This window comes from Lepisma saccharinum, chromosome 2 (genome assembly GCF_977018435.1).
Source record: "Lepisma saccharinum chromosome 2, izLepSacc3.1, whole genome shotgun sequence".
NCBI classification, from domain to species: domain Eukaryota; kingdom Metazoa; phylum Arthropoda; class Insecta; order Zygentoma; family Lepismatidae; genus Lepisma; species Lepisma saccharinum.
In genome coordinates, this window is record NC_139230.1 from 28,686,930 (window position 1) to 28,704,214 (window position 17,285).

The following is a 17,285-nucleotide window of genomic DNA, read 5'->3' on the forward strand; positions in this document are numbered from 1 at the left end:
TAGAATTGCCTGCAGATCAGAATTTACACTGCTCAAAAAATTCTGAATACCACATCTTGGCTCTGATACAAGCCGATAATCCCTAAGTTGGGCATTAAAACTGCTATGGATAGGTGCATAGCGTAGCTGTTTTGCCGGTCCAGTATTAACAGGTGCTTCATGCTTTCTTTTCAGACCAGATGTAGATGCTTGTGGGGGCAATGTTGATGACTGTGCAGAACAAGTGCCTTTATGTTTATATGTGAAATATTCCATGCTATATTTTCTATGGCATTTGGGGCAAATTGTTGTGGGAGTTCTGTATTTGTCTGGGTTACAAATCTTTTGGTGTCTAGCCCAATTAGAGCTAAATATATTTTTATTGCACTGATTACAATATTTTTGACTTGGCATTTTTCTTATTGTTTATTATATATATTTCCTGGGCTTCAATTCAAAACTCTATACTGAATAAAAAATATCAGTTGGGTTCAGCACTGTGCTTTGTGTGTGTGTGTATGTGTATATGTGTGTATGTGTGTTAATATTTTTGGCTTTGGTATTTATATAAAATTTCCTGGGTTTTAAATCTAATCTCTATGCTTAATCAGTTGGGTTCAGTACAGACAAAAAAACTGCATAGCTGGAGTATTTTCTCCTGTGCGTACCTCCCGTTTCTCTGCTGGGTGTACATGCAATCAACACTGCACGCCATGCCCTGGCGCTCGCAGGAACTAATCTATTAAGGCAATTGCTGAAGGCAATAGAACAAATCAATATATTGATTCCCAGGCCGGTTGAGAACTGGGTCTTGAGAAGAAAACAACGGCCTTCAGAGGCACTGACCTAGCACAAATACCTGCACAAACATGCATGTCCCAGAAGGCACTGACCTAATGCCATGTGTATTGATTTTTGTATAACAAGCTGTGACAGGTATAGGCCCGACCCTAAATAAGAGTGGATTGCAACAAATAAGCTAGATGTAACAAATATCAGGCAAAATATTGTTCAATATATATTTAATATGAATATTAAATCAAACAGGCCTGTAAATATGAGAAGCACTGTAAAAACACATCTGTTCTCCTCAGCCACTCTCACAATACTGGCTGATGCAATGCAAAATCTCTTTATATACCCTAATTTCACGGGAATTTCCCAGCTGATGCAATTTTGTTTGCACGCAAAGCTTCCATACTCAGAAATTGCATCAGCTGGGAAATTCCCGTGAAATTTGTTTTTTACAAGAATTTCCCGAGGGTTTTTTTCACAGGAAATTCCGAGGGGGCATATTTTTCACGGGAATTTCCCGGCTGATGCAATTTCTGAGTATTGAAGCTGGTGTCCAATTGAACTTAAATTGGAAGTAAATATGTGTGTGTATGTGGGTGTGTATATGGGTGTGTATGTGTGTGTGTGTCTTGGCCTAGTTTTAAGTGTGGCCAAAAAAATATCAATTTTTGACAAGTTTATGGACAACAATCTCACAGAAGTGCCTTTTGTAAGTATAGACAAATCAATCTGAGGGGGCTCTTCCTTTCTCATGGAATCCATGAGGGCTTTTTTACAAAAATCTTGGATTAGACAGGGTTCCACACTTGAGCAAAAAGCTCATATGGGCATGTTGAGCTAGGTTTAAGTGTAGACAATTCTGCTTGAGGGGAGCTTTTCCTTTCTCGTCCTGGTTATAGTACAAATACAACTACTAACAGCATTTTTATATGGGGAACTACAAGAAGAAGTGTATATGAAACAAACAGAGGGTTATTAACAACCGATGAAAGAACAATTAGTTTGCAAATTAAAAAAATCTATCTGTGGTTTGAAACAAGCTGCTAGATCATGGAATCATAAGTTAAATGAGACACTTGAGCCAATTGGTTGCAAAAGAGGAAATGCAGATTCTTGTTTGTACACAAAATAAATAAGTGGAAAATTAGTGTATATATTAGTTTATGTTGATGATGTATTGATTGCAAGTGAAAATGAATCTTCAATTGCTGATATTGAGAAAATTTTGTCCCAAACATTTCACGTTAAGGATTTAGGGGAACTAAATCATTATTTTGGATTACAAATTGAAAGGAATGAAGAAGAAATTGAGAAATCAATAAAAAGGTTCAGATTGGAAGATGCAAGGACATCAAAAGTTCCAATAGACACTGGATATTTGAAAAATGTAAATACATAAGACTTACTAACAAATAATGAGTACTATCGTAAAGCAATAGGCGCATTATTTATTTATTTATTTATTCAACTCAACAGGTACATACCTAATTAAAGAGCCCATATGAAGGATACATAGTGAATACAATTACGTATACATAAGTGTGAATTCAAGACCAGATATAGCTGCAAGTGTATCATTATTGAGTCAAAAGGTTACACAACCAACACAGTTAGACTGGACTGAAGTACGTTATCTAAAGGGAACTAAATCGTACAAACTAAAACTTGGATGCAAAGAAGAAAGATGAGATAGTAAATTAATTGGGTATGCAGATGCAGATTGGGGAAATGATTTAAACGATAGAAAATCAAATAGTGGATATTTATTTAAATACAAAGGTAGTGTAATACGTTGGGCGAGTAAGAAACAAACATGTGTAAGCTTATCTACGGAAGCAGAATATATTGCTGTTTCGGAAGTTTGTCAAGAAGCAAAGTTGATTAAACAATTAATCGAGGAAATGAAAGATAATTGTACTGAACCAATTGTAATGTATGAAGACAATCAAAGCTGTATTAAAATCATTGAAAGTGAAAAGGTAAACACTAGAACAAAGCATATAGATGTAAAATATAATTTTGTTCGAAATTTAGTCCAAAATTGTGAAATAACACTAAAGTATTGTCCAACAGATATTATGATTGCTGATATTTTGACAAAACCATTACAAGGTGTAAAAACAAAATAAATATGTTTTGATGCAACTTGAATGTTATTTAAAATTGCATACTTTATTGTGTCGTTTAGGAGGTGTGTTGGTATATAGCAACGAAACACACAAAGTCAAGAGATGAGACACCGCATTTAGCCTACGATGTTTTGTTAGTCTGTGTATTTTTTCCCTACAAGAACAGTGTATGCAGCGGATACGCATGTATGTGTTGATTCTGTCGTTCTGGGTTACATGTGTGTCAACTTTCATTGTATAATATATCCAACTTGACTAATAAAACAACAGTTGTGTCGTCCATCATATGTTTGTGATTGTCCCCTCATTCATCTCAATTATCGCCATTCATCCTTATTTTCGTGACTACCCAAAGCGACAGAAAAGCAAAGTAAGATAAATCAAGAAAAACAATGCACAGGTATCACCTCTTTTGTCACTTTTTAATTACATTTGAATTTTACCTTCAGGAAATTTCATTTTTGTTAACTAAATGACTTTTCCTCATTTTAGCACCTGATATTAATTTTTTTCACTAAGTATGCAATTGCCGATGTTCTTATTACGACTTTTCTCTGGGCTTCTTCGATGGTGTAGTGGTAAACATGTCGCCTTGTAATCAAGGGGTCCCGGGTTCGATCTACGATGGAGGAGCACATAGCACAGTGGTTCTGATCCCATTTTGAACTGTAAATCCAGGCTCGGTTAGTATATCTGAGCATAACGTGGGCTGTAAACTAACTTTGACAAACTTTTTTGTTACTTTTCTCCAGTTTTAAACTTAAGTGATGTACTAAATGTGTCTCTGTTTCAGGTCGTAGTGTTGCTCGTTCTGGTAGTACTGGGCCTCCTGGCCGCGTTAGCGTGGTGGGTCCGTCGGTGCAGGTAAGTTAAAAAATAAGTTACTATAGAAATATATTGAAATTGCAGTAGTAAAAGCATGGAAAATCCTTGTACACATATTTTTTTTCAATATTCACTGCTTTACGTGACAAACATTGTATATTTGATTTGCGTTGGTTGTTAATGTCAGATTGTTATTAGAAATTGGAAGAAATTTGAGAAACTCGGCGCACTTTGATTGTGTTTTGTTTGAGAAGAAGATGCACAGAGCGCTGCACACCGGCAATATTCGCTTACTAGGCCCGCCTGGCTGGCGAGTGAGCGAGTAAAACTGTAAGCAAGCCTGGGGTTTGACCCGTCACGCATCGAAAGCTCACGGGTAACTGGCAGGCTTTGCAAGACCCAGCTCGCTTTTCTGCAGCGAACGCTCATTCCGGTTTTGTACCGTCTCCAGATACATGAGTCATGCAGTCACTGTTGCCAACTAATAGATTCTAAACTGTTCAAGGAGCACTTCAAATGCTCATCCCGTTTATTACTTTGAAATTGCAGAGATTTATTCCGTGGTAGAAAACATTTGTATCACTCGCACTCGATGGCGGCGATAGCATGGTGCGGTGGCAAAAAGTGGGGGACGGCTGCCCACTCTCGCTCCCCTCCTAATCGCCGCCACTACTGACACCTGTAAATGAGTACGAACCAAGTTTTGGAAAATGTGCTATCGTAAATGTTTGGAACATTGTGTGACTGGGGTTGTTCTACATTATATTTTCTTTTCTTTTGTGGGGGGGCTCCTTGATGGCGCAGTGGTAGCGTCGTCGCCTTGCAATCAAGGGGTCCCGGGTTCGATACCCGGTAGAAGCACATGGCACAGTGGTTCGGATCCCACTTTAAACTGTAAGTCCAGTCCTGATTAGCCTTACTGTGCATAAAGTGAATTTAAAATACCAAATCAATTAATCAATTAAACTATTTTTCGGAAAACTTGCTACAGATTTCCTCTTGTGTAATTTTGCCAATTCAATATCTGAATTAGTTGCTCAAGATAGCCACTCTCCTTTTTTAAAAGTTATACTGTTCGTGACTTGCTTAATCTGCTGGATTGACAAGTTCACGTGACTACGTCACTGGTGCTTACCTTACTCGAACACGGCGAATACTTGACCTTGGCAGTATAAAGCAGCTCCCGCGAAAGCAAACAGACAAGAGGAAGCTTTTATTCAGATAGTTCGTAACAAGGAAACAAAACTTTCCATGGAATGTAACGTTGAATTTACTTAAAACCAATTCATATGATAAGTTAGTTACCCCAGACGATACCTGCGTAGTATAATGTGAATGGAAACGACATATTTGTCCCTTTCATCTCTCTATACTGCAATGGTTATATTGCTATTAATATTAGATTGCAGTCCGCATTTAGCTGTTTCGCTCAAATTGCACCTCGAAAGCAGAAGTGTAATAAGTATAATATAAGAATAATTATCTAAATTATCTAAAATACATATTTTACAGCTCTATTCTAAGTGCCATATGAGTGATGTTTAGGTAAATAATTGTAGTTACTGATTAATTCTGTTTTTCTGATAATAACATCTACAATCTGCATACATATTTTCTTATTGGCACGCAAACAATAACAAAGTTTCAGGCTGCAATTGGTGTGACGAGAATAAAATACATTATGTAGCAACTATTGGTAAGAAAAAATATTTTGGAGACACGGGAATTCGAACCTAGGATTTCAGCTAAGAAAGCTGGCTTTTAACCGACATGGCCACAAGCCACGGTGAAGAAACAAAGCTATAGAGTAATTTATCCATAAGATTGCATCTTTTCCTGCCCAGCTCGAAATTTTGATGTCGCTTCTCGCTAATTACATTAATTTGAAAGCAATACACTTCATCAGATAGGGTTCATATGCTGTACACATTGCTGACAAAATACAAGTGAAGCTTGTGCATGAAAATTAATGAAGACGTTGGCAAGTCGTGCTTTTGTGGAAGGTTAGTGTTTCAAAACCTAAATGAGTACCGTTCTCTAGTTCCAGTCAATATAGCGGATTCTGCTATGTGGCGACGAATCTCATTAACCAACGGCACATAAATTATATTATTTTAAACTATTTATTTCAAAATGAAGAGCCATTTATTCTGGAATCTACGGAGACATTCATTCATTCGGTAAGAATTTTACGAGTCACAATTCTATTATTGTGCTCCATTACGAAACCAACGTGCACGTGCAAAACAAGTAAAGCCCGACAATTTTTATTTTACAAAAAATCAATTTACTGTTAAAGTTAAATAAGAGGACAACAATTGACTTATTTTTAATAGCCTGGTATGACTGATGTGGGGAGGGGGTACCTCCTGTCATGTGCCCCCCTGGCTGTGGCATAAACTCTTCTTCTTTTAGGATATCTATTATTTTTCCCATCGCTTATTCAGTGCCAACTTTGCGATTCTGTTTGCCAAAGTGTATGGGGAAGGAGTTTATTTATTCTTCCAGCCTTCTCCTGGACTAGTATATTTCCGAAATATTTTTTTTTTTGCCATCAGTTTCAGGAATTGCAACAGCACTATTTCTGTCTCGCTTATTCTTATTGCGTTTTTTTTCCTTTTCGTTATTTAGTGTTGCTTTTCTTCCATTTCCGGCTACTCGCGACGATGAAGAGAGACTGAAAAGAACACCCATGCTCAGGCCAAATTCGAACCCGGGGCCCTCGCATTCTAACGAATTGTGATAACTACTTCGTCACGAACGTCAAAAACGCGTTTCTTTTTAAAATAAATTTCAGGAATATTTCACATTTACATTACTTTGATTGCAGACGTGGAAATTCCAGTTAATTAATATTTACGCTGCAATCTTTCCGTTAGCCATTTTCTTTGAGTCTTGAGACACACACAATTCCCTGCATATGGTTAAATTGATTGATAGTAAGCAACACTGCTGCTTTCCGAACACTTACTTCGGCTGTACTTCCGGCCACGAAGCTGGACTTCCACCCAAACGATTGATTGATTTGGTGTTTTAAGTCCACTTTATGCACAGTAAGGCTAATCGGGACTGGACCTACAGGTTAAAGTGGGATCCGAACCACTTGTGCCTCCACCGGGTACAACCCAAACGAGTGTGCCACTTTTTGGGAACAGAAGTGTACGAGACAGGACTAAGTTCTGTTTTCTCAATGTTTATTGTTGTATGTTGCAGTGATTCGGTGCTATTATAACGTTATGAAGTTATAATTGTGATGGTTATTCATTTCATGAATGATCAATTGGGCCTCCCCGATGGCGCAGTGGTATCGTCGTCGCCTTGTAGTCAAGGGGTCCCGGGTTCGATACCCGGTGGAGGCACATGGCACAGTGGTTCGGATCCCACTTTAAACCGTAGGTCCAGTCCCGATTAGCCTTACTGTGCATAAAAGTGGACTTAAAACACCAACTCAAACCAAACCATGAATGATCAATTCTTGAGAATTCATTGTTCATTGCATGCCATTAGAAGATTATTTTCTGGCTATTGGTATTTTCATGCTCCTTCATGTAATTGTTCCCAATAATCTATAACGCCAAAAAGAATTACCATTTCAACATGCCAGTTTGAACGTTACTTAATTAGTCATTAGAATTTAGATGTTCCGAAAGAATTGATAAATAAGCTACATGATACGAGTAGTACATGATAAGCCAATGTGCTAAATATAATTCGTGCGATTGATAGGAGCCATTTCTTTTTATCACAACTAGTATTCATTAACACTAAGGGAAAATATTTATGCAGAATTCTAATTTTGTAGAGTGCTTCACTTCATCTTGAATTTGGAAAAGTTCCACAGCTCATAGCTTATTTAAGTTCCAAAACTTAATTAGATTGAATCCTCTAATCAGAATTTGTGTGTGCTGTCTTCCACTCCTCTTACGGTCATTATTACAAACATAACCTTAAATTTCGTCTCTCTGCTATAAAAGCACCTACATATAGTACAAATTATATTGCTTAACCGAAATCGATGTACTTGAAAATTAACTAATAAAACACTCAAGTAGTTTAATTTTCAATTTATTCTGTGGTTAATAATTATTCTTTAGATCGTTTGACCTATAGTTTTATCTTGTATAACTTACGGCTATTAATGACAAGCATTTATTCTTTATTGAAAGTATAAATTTCCCTCTAGAAATTAAAACTCAGATTTTTTCTCTGAAAGACTAAAATAACAGTTAACTTTAGGTTCAATCTACTTAATGGAGAAGTAATTATCGTAGCTCTAAACCATAACAGAATGTCTTAATTATTAAGCTGAGTAAAATGGAACTATAAAGTTAAACTCAAAGATCTATCTTGTTTTAAAAGAAATGATTGAGTTATTTGCACAGTAAGGCTAATCGGGACTGGACCTTGTCTAAAAAAAATGCCTCGCTCTTTATTTTAATTTCCTTTCAAAATATAAGTTCTTTTATTTTCATTTAAATGCAGCGTAAAGTATCTAAACAAATGAAGGAGCATATCCGTGTATGCATGAAACTTCTTTGAACTTAAAAACTACTTATATAGTGCCTTTCTTTTAAAGTTTGGAGATGGCACCATTTCTATGGGTGTGATTTTATAAATTCAACATTATGTTCAACATTAAGCCAGATTTTAAATTTTCATCCACAGTAGCAAATTGTAATTTTTAACCTTTTCACAATTACAAACGATACATGAGAACACCAATAAAACAACGTAATAATGTTGAATTTATGCCAGGTGAAATTTAACGGTTCGTTAACACTCAATCCGATATGTAACTTGAGACCAAAGCGAGTCTGGGCATGGTAGTGGGAATAATGTAATTTTGCTGTCCTCTGAGCACAAAAATGCCGCAACGAGAGAATATCTTTATTGGATCATTCTTGGCGAACAAAACTACATGTGACTTTTTGGATGTCAGGCGGGTACGGTAGTCGCATTTAACCTGTGCGTATTCTGTTCTGGATTCCCAGCGAATGTTTTTAACGAAATGTGTGTTCCTTTGTAGCACAGCGGTAAGCGCTTTCAGCTTTATTGCAAGCGGGCCTGGGCTCCATCAGTTTAGGGGTGCTGAGGGGGTGCGGAAAGAAATTTAGGGGTGCGATTCTGAAAATAAGGAAAACATAAAACACGCATGAAACCTTTCAAAACTGGGGAGCAAGGTACCAAAACCGGGGGGGGGGGGCAAGAACAGTTTACTTTCCCTTGGTAAGTAGTTGTATTGGCTATATAACCAGCACGATAAATGATGAACCCCCTTCAGGCAGATTTGCCTACACTTAAAACTAGCTCAACATGAGCATATGAGCTTTTTGCTCAAGTGTGGAACCCTGTCTAATCCAAGATTTTTGTAAAAATGCCCTCGGGAATTTTCTGTGAAATGATGAGCCCCCTCAGATTGTTTGCCTACACTTATAAAAGGCACTTCTGTGAGATTGTTGTCCATAAACTTGTCAAAAATATGCCCCTCTTGATATTTTTTTTGGCTACACTTAAAACTATGCCAAGATGCTCATAAGAGCCACCTACACACACACCCACACCCACACTCACCCACATACACCCACACATATTTACTTCCGGTCCACTTCCGGTTTACCTCCGGTCCACTTCCGGTTTGCCTACTTCCGGTCCACTTCCGGTCCACTTGTGGCCTATTTCTGGTTTATTTCTATTGCATCATGTTTTGAAACAAATTATTACCTAATATTAAGCAATAAATTATTAGACATGTGTTGTTTTCCGATTGGTTGGTTATGACATAATGTGATTATGTGTTATATTCAGATTGGCTTATTGTTTCAGATATTTTCAATGCGGTCCGTGCTTAGGCTATATAAAGAGATTTTGCATTGCATATCAGCCAGTATTGTGAGAGCTGTTGAAGAGAAAGGTTGTGTTGTTGCAGTGCTGCTCATATTTTTTAAACACAAAAATATTGCAGATTTGTATAAATTGAATTACAAATCTATTTGATTTAATATACAGAATTTTTGACAACCTGTCATAGGTTTATTAAGTATAGAGTTTTGATTTGAACCCCAAGAAATTTTATATAAATACCAAAGCCAAAAATATTAACACACATACACACACATATACACACACACAAATCACACTGCTGAACCCAATTGATATTTTTTATTAAGCATAGAATTTTGATTTGAATCCCAAGAAATTGTATATAATAAACAACAACAAAAATGCCAAATCAAAAATATTGTAATCAGTGTAATAAAAATATAACCAGCCCCAATTGGGCTAAGCACCAAAAGATTTGTAACCCAGACAAATGCAGAACTCCCACAAAAATATGCCCTAAATGCCATAGAGAATATAGCATGCAATACTTCACATATAAACATACAGATACTTCTTCTGCACAGTCATCAACATTGCCAAACAAAATTGATTGGAAATATTTGTGTGATTGCCCTGTATAGCTTGGATTGCAAGGATAAGTTTTGCAATTTTCTAGACCAGGAACTTGACCCTGTGCACCAGAAACAGGCCATAAGATGTTTATCTACAAATTATGCAAATATAATGGAGGATTTTACAATTTTGATAACAGAAGATGATGAAAAATATAATATTGTTCCCCTATTACCCAGGCTGTGCTCAAATATTCAATATGAATACCTGATGATGTGCATGTATTTCCAGGATGACAATAAAAACAATTACAGATGTGAGCAGGTGCGGGCAGCCCACTGTGCCCAATATTGAATCTGCAAAAATTTGTTGCACTGATGTGAAGAGCCTATTGAAAATTAAACTTGTTAGAATTGACAATGTTCGTATCACCGATAAGAATAATTATTATAAGATTACAGATATGTTTTCAGGTTTATTTTTTTGTTTAGATTATGAAGTTGTTAGAGCATATAATCACAGAACATGTGGCAGATATTATTACAGTGATGGCCCATATGTTGCTGAGTACATATACAGGGACAAGACTGAAGTGTTTGTAACAGCAGAGCTTGAAAAATACAGAAACATAAAATCAATAAAACATCTCATACATCCAAATTGTTGCAGGTTGTCATATCTTATAGAGGTTTGTTCTGAGTACAATTATATCTTATCAATTATGAACAGCTCTGCTGCATGTTGTGATGATGAATATCTAGTCCCTAAACCTAACAGAGCTGTGCAGTGATGTTGTTATTGGGAACAGGATTCAAATCCTACACAGATTTATGGAAAGGAGTGAAGAATTATTTTTTGCCATGAAATTATATCTAGATACTCAATATCCCTGTGCAATAATGCTGTTATTGGGAACAGGATTCAAATCCTACACAGATACAGATTCTTGCTGAGCTTAATAGGTGATTGTCATGGAAGATACTCAATATTTCTGCTGTTATTAGGTACAAAATTCAATTACACAGACACAGATATAATATCTAGATAAATAATAATGCATACAGAACTGTGGTTTCTATAAATCTATACTCAATATCCCTATACCTGACAGCTGTGCGGTGATGCTGTTATTGGGAACAAGATTCAAATCCCACACAGAAACAGATTTTTGCTGGGCTTAGAACTATTATGGATAGGTGATTGCCATGAAATAATATCCCTATACCTGACAGAGCTGTGCAGTGCTGCTGTTATTGGGAACAATTTTAACAGAGCTGTGGTTTCCATAAATCTATACTCAATATCCCTATACCTGACAGAGCTGTGCAGTGATGCTGTTATTGGAACAGGATTCAAATATACAGATTCTTGCTAAACTTAGAACTATGCCATGAACAAAACTGTGCGGTGATATAATTATTGGGAACAAGCTTCAAATCCCCGCACAAATACAGATTCTTGCTGAGCTTAGAGTAAAGATACCAGTGATATAATTATTGGGAACAGGATTCAAATTTTGGAACTATTATGGATAGGTGATTACCATGAAGATACTCAATATTTTTGTTATTAGGTACAAGATTCAATTATACAGTTACAAAAATATTCATTAACAGAGCTGTGCGGTGATGTTGTTATTGGGAACAGAATTCAAATCCTACACAGATACAGAGCCTTGGAATTATTATGGATAGGTGATTGCCATGAAGATAGATACTCAATATCCCTTTACATGACAGAGCTGTGCAATAATGTTATTATTGGGAATTGGAACTTAGGTACAAGATTCAATTACACAGATACAGACACGGAAATAATATCTAGATAACAGAGCTGTAGTTTCCATAAATTTATACTCAATATCCTATACCTTGCAGTGATGCTGTTATTGGGAACAAGCTTCAAATCTCACACAGATATAGAGCTTTGGAATTATTATAGATAAGTGATTGCCATGAAGATAGATATTCAATATCCTATTAGACACAAACACAGTATCAATAAATTTATAATATCTTTATATTTAATAGAACTGTGCTGTGATGCTGTTATTGAGAACAGGATTCAAATCATAGATAGGTGATTGCCATGAGGATAGATATTAGACACAGACACAGAAATAATATTTATCATTAAATTTATAATATCACTATACCTGACAGAGCTGTGCGGTGATGTTGTTATTGGGAACAGGATTCAAATCATGGATAGGTGATTGTCATGAGGATAGATATTAGATACAGACACAGATATAATATTTTCCATAAATCTATACTCAATATCCTTATACCTGACAGAGCTGTGCGGTGATGTTGTTATTGGGAACAGGATTCAAATCATGGATAGGTAATTGCCATGAGGATAGATATTAGACACAGGCACGGAAATAATATTTATCAATAAATTTATAATATCCCTATATTTGATAGAGCTGTGCGGTGATGTTGTTATTGGGAACAGGATTCAAATCATGGATAGGTGATTGTCATGAGGATAGATATTAGATACAGACACAGAAATAATATTTTCCATAAATCTATATTCAATATCCTTATACCTGGCAGAGCTGTGCGGTGATGTTGTTATTGGGAACAGGATTCAAATCATGGATAGGTGATTGTTATGAAGATAGATATTAGATACAGACACGGAAATAATATTTTCCATAAATCTATACTCAATATTCTTATACCTGACAGAACTGTGTGGTTAATATTATTAGGAAGAAGCTTTAAATCTTATATAGATATAGAGCGGAATTATTATGGATAGGTGATTGCCATGAGGATAGATACTCAATATCTCTGCTGTTATTGGACACAAACACAGAGAATGAAATAATATTTAATAACATAAATCTATACTCAATATTCCTATACCTAACAGAGCTGTGTAGTGATGCTGTTATTGGGAACAGGATTCAAATCATGGATAGGTGATTGCCATGAGGATAGATATTAGATATAGATATAGAAATAATATTTATCCATAAATCTATACTCGATATCCCTATATTTAATAGAGCTGTGTAGTGATGCTGTTATTGGGAACAGGATTCAAATCATGGATAGGTGATTGCCCTATACCTAACAAAGCTGTGCGGTGATATAATTATTGGGAACAGGATTCAAATCTTACACAGATACAGAGCGGAATTATTATGGATAGGTGATTGTCATGAAGATAGATATTAGACACAAACACAAACAGATACAGAGCCTTGCTGAGCTTGGAATTATTATAGATAGGTAATTGTCATAAAGAACACAGAGAATTAAATAATATCTAGTAAATAATTTTTTGTAAATCTATACTCAATATCCTTTTGACAGAGCTGTGCGGTCATAATGTTATTGGGAACAGGATTCAAATCATGGATAAGTGATTGCCATGAAGAGGTGAATAATATTTATCCATAAATCTATACTCAATATCCCTATACCTGACAGAGCTGTGCGGTGAAGCTGTTATTAAGAGGATTCAAATCCTACACAGATACAAATCCTTGCTCAGCTTAGAATTATTATAGATAGGTGTGTTATTGAGAATAGTATTCAAATTTTACACAGATACAAATTCTTGCTGAGCTTAGAATTATTATAGATAGGTGATTGCCATGAAGATAGATATTAGACACAAATTTTATAAATCTATACTCAATATCCCTATACCTGACAGAGCTGTGTGGTGATGCTGTTATTGGGAAGAAGCTTTAATACTGAGCTTGGAATTATTATAGATAGGTGATTGCCATGAAAATAGATATTAGACACAAACACAGAGAATGAAATCATAAATCTATACTTAATATCCCTATACCTGACAGAGCTGTGTGGTGATGCTGTTATTGGGAAGAAGCTTTAATACTGAGCTTGGAATTATTATAGATAGGTGATTGCCATGAAGATAGATATTAGACACAAATTTTATAAATCTATACTCAATATCTCTATACCTGACAGAGCTGTGTGGTGATGCTGTTATTGGGAAGAAGCTTTAATAATGAGCTTGGAATTATTATAGATAGGCATGAAGATAGATATTAGATACAGACACAGAAAATAAAATAATATTTAGTATTAATTGTATACTTAATATCCCTATCTCTAACAATTACAAATCCCACACAGATACAGAGCCTTGCTGAGCTTGGAATTATTATGGACAGGTGATTACTATGGAAATAACATCTAATAGAGCCTTGCTGATATTTCTACAGCATGGAACTGTTATGAATCCCTAACAGAGCTGTGTTGTGTAGGTACAAATCTCACACATAGATATAGAGCCTTGTTGATATTGTTATTGTCATAATCCATATCTCTAACAGAGCTGTGTTGTGTAGGCTGCCTTGAAAATATTATTTACCCTTGCTGATATGTTATGGATAAGATGTGAATAATACATACCCTGATAATCTGATTCTGATATTTTCCACCATTGTTCCTTTATAAACGTTTCAACATACGTTCCAGCTTTGTTCCAGCTTTTCAAGGCAGCCTACACAACACAGCTCTGTTAGAGATATGGATTATGACAATAACAATATCAACAAGGCTCTATATCTATGTGTGAGATTTGTACCTACACAACACAGCTCTGTGTAGGATTTGAATCCTGTTCCCAATAACAACATCACCGCACAGCTCTGTCAGGTATAAGGATATTGAGTATAGATTTATGGAAAATATTATATCTGTGTCTGTATCTAATATCTATCCTCATGACAATCACCTATCCATGATTTGAATCCTGTTCCCAATAACAACATCACCGCACAGCTCTGTCAGGTATAGTGATATTATAAATTTAATGATAAATATTATTTCTGTGTCTGTGTCTAATATCTATCCTCATGGCAATCTCCTATCTATGATTTGAATCCTGTTCTCAATAACAGCATCACAGCACAGTTCTATTAAATATAAAGATATTATAAATTTATTGATACTGTGTTTGTGTCTAATAGGATATTGAATATCTATCTTCATGGCAATCACTTATCTATAATAATTCCAAAGCTCTATATCTGTGTGAGATTTGAAGCTTGTTCCCAATAACAGCATCACTGCAAGGTATAGGATATTGAGTATAAATTTATGGAAACTACAGCTCTGTTATCTAGATATTATTTCCGTGTCTGTATCTGTGTAATTGATTCTTGTACCTAAGTTCCAATTCCCAATAATAACATTATTGCACAGCTCTGTCATGTAAAGAGATATTGAGTATCTATCTTCATGGCAATCACCTATCCATAATAATTCCAAGGCTCTGTATCTGTGTAGGATTTGAATTCTGTTCCCAATAACAACATCACCGCACAGCTCTGTTAATGAATATTTTTGTAACTGTATAATTGAATCTTGTACCTAATAACAAAAATATTGAGTATCTTCATGGTAATCACCTATCCATAATAGTTCCAAAATTTGAATCCTGTTCCCAATAATTATATCACTGGTATCTTTACTCTAAGCTCAGCAAGAATCTGTATTTGTGCGGGGATTTGAAGCTTGTTCCCAATAATTATATCACCGCACAGTTTTGTTCATGGCATAGTTCTAAGTTTAGCAAGAATCTGTATATTTGAATCCTGTTCCAATAACAGCATCACTGCACAGCTCTGTCAGGTATAGGGATATTGAGTATAGATTTATGGAAACCACAGCTCTGTTAAAATTGTTCCCAATAACAGCAGCACTGCACAGCTCTGTCAGGTATAGGGATATTATTTCATGGCAATCACCTATCCATAATAGTTCTAAGCCCAGCAAAAATCTGTTTCTGTGTGGGATTTGAATCTTGTTCCCAATAACAGCATCACCGCACAGCTGTCAGGTATAGGGATATTGAGTATAGATTTATAGAAACCACAGTTCTGTATGCATTATTATTTATCTAGATATTATATCTGTGTCTGTGTAATTGAATTTTGTACCTAATAACAGCAGAAATATTGAGTATCTTCCATGACAATCACCTATTAAGCTCAGCAAGAATCTGTATCTGTGTAGGATTTGAATCCTGTTCCCAATAACAGCATTATTGCACAGGGATATTGAGTATCTAGATATAATTTCATGGCAAAAAATAATTCTTCACTCCTTTCCATAAATCTGTGTAGGATTTGAATCCTGTTCCCAATAACAACATCACTGCACAGCTCTGTTAGGTTTAGGGACTAGATATTCATCATCACAACATGCAGCAGAGCTGTTCATAATTGATAAGATATAATTGTACTCAGAACAAACCTCTATAAGATATGACAACCTGCAACAATTTGGATGTATGAGATGTTTTATTGATTTTATGTTTCTGTATTTTTCAAGCTCTGCTGTTACAAACACTTCAGTCTTGTCCCTGTATATGTACTCAGCAACATATGGGCCATCACTGTAATAATATCTGCCACATGTTCTGTGATTATATGCTCTAACAACTTCATAATCTAAACAAAAAAATAAACCTGAAAACATATCTGTAATCTTATAATAATTATTCTTATCGGTGATACGAACATTGTCAATTCTAACAAGTTTAATTTTCAATAGGCTCTTCACATCAGTGCAACAAATTTTTGCAGATTCAATATTGGGCACAGTGGGCTGCCCGCACCTGCTCACATCTGTAATTGTTTTTATTGTCATCCTGGAAATACATGCACATCATCAGGTATTCATATTGAATATTTGAGCACAGCCTGGGTAATAGGGGAACAATATTATATTTTTCATCATCTTCTGTTATCAAAATTGTAAAATCCTCCATTATATTTGCATAATTTGTAGATAAACATCTTATGGCCTGTTTCTGGTGCACAGGGTCAAGTTCCTGGTCTAGAAAATTGCAAAACTTATCCTTGCAATCCAAGCTATACAGGGCAATCACACAAATATTTCCAATCAATTTTGTTTGGCAATGTTGATGACTGTGCAGAAGAAGTATCTGTATGTTTATATGTGAAGTATTGCATGCTATATTCTCTATGGCATTTAGGGCATATTTTTGTGGGAGTTCTGCATTTGTCTGGGTTACAAATCTTTTGGTGCTTAGCCCAATTGGGGCTGGTTATATTTTTATTACACTGATTACAATATTTTTGATTTGGCATTTTTGTTGTTGTTTATTATATACAATTTCTTGGGATTCAAATCAAAA

At 35.6% G+C, this 17,285-nt stretch overlaps 1 protein-coding gene across 2 annotated transcripts in view; it reads left to right on the forward strand.

Annotated features, from left to right (window-relative positions):
• Slob (Slowpoke binding protein) overlaps window positions 1-17,285 on the forward strand; it is a 395,646-nt gene that overhangs the window by 154,367 nt on the left and 223,994 nt on the right. For both annotated transcript variants that reach the window (XM_083117203.1, XM_083117204.1), the window contains exon 3: window positions 3,697-3,767. In XM_083117203.1, the coding sequence (XP_082973329.1) occupies window positions 3,697-3,767 (71 nt within the window). The remainder of the gene's footprint in view (window positions 1-3,696; window positions 3,768-17,285) is intronic.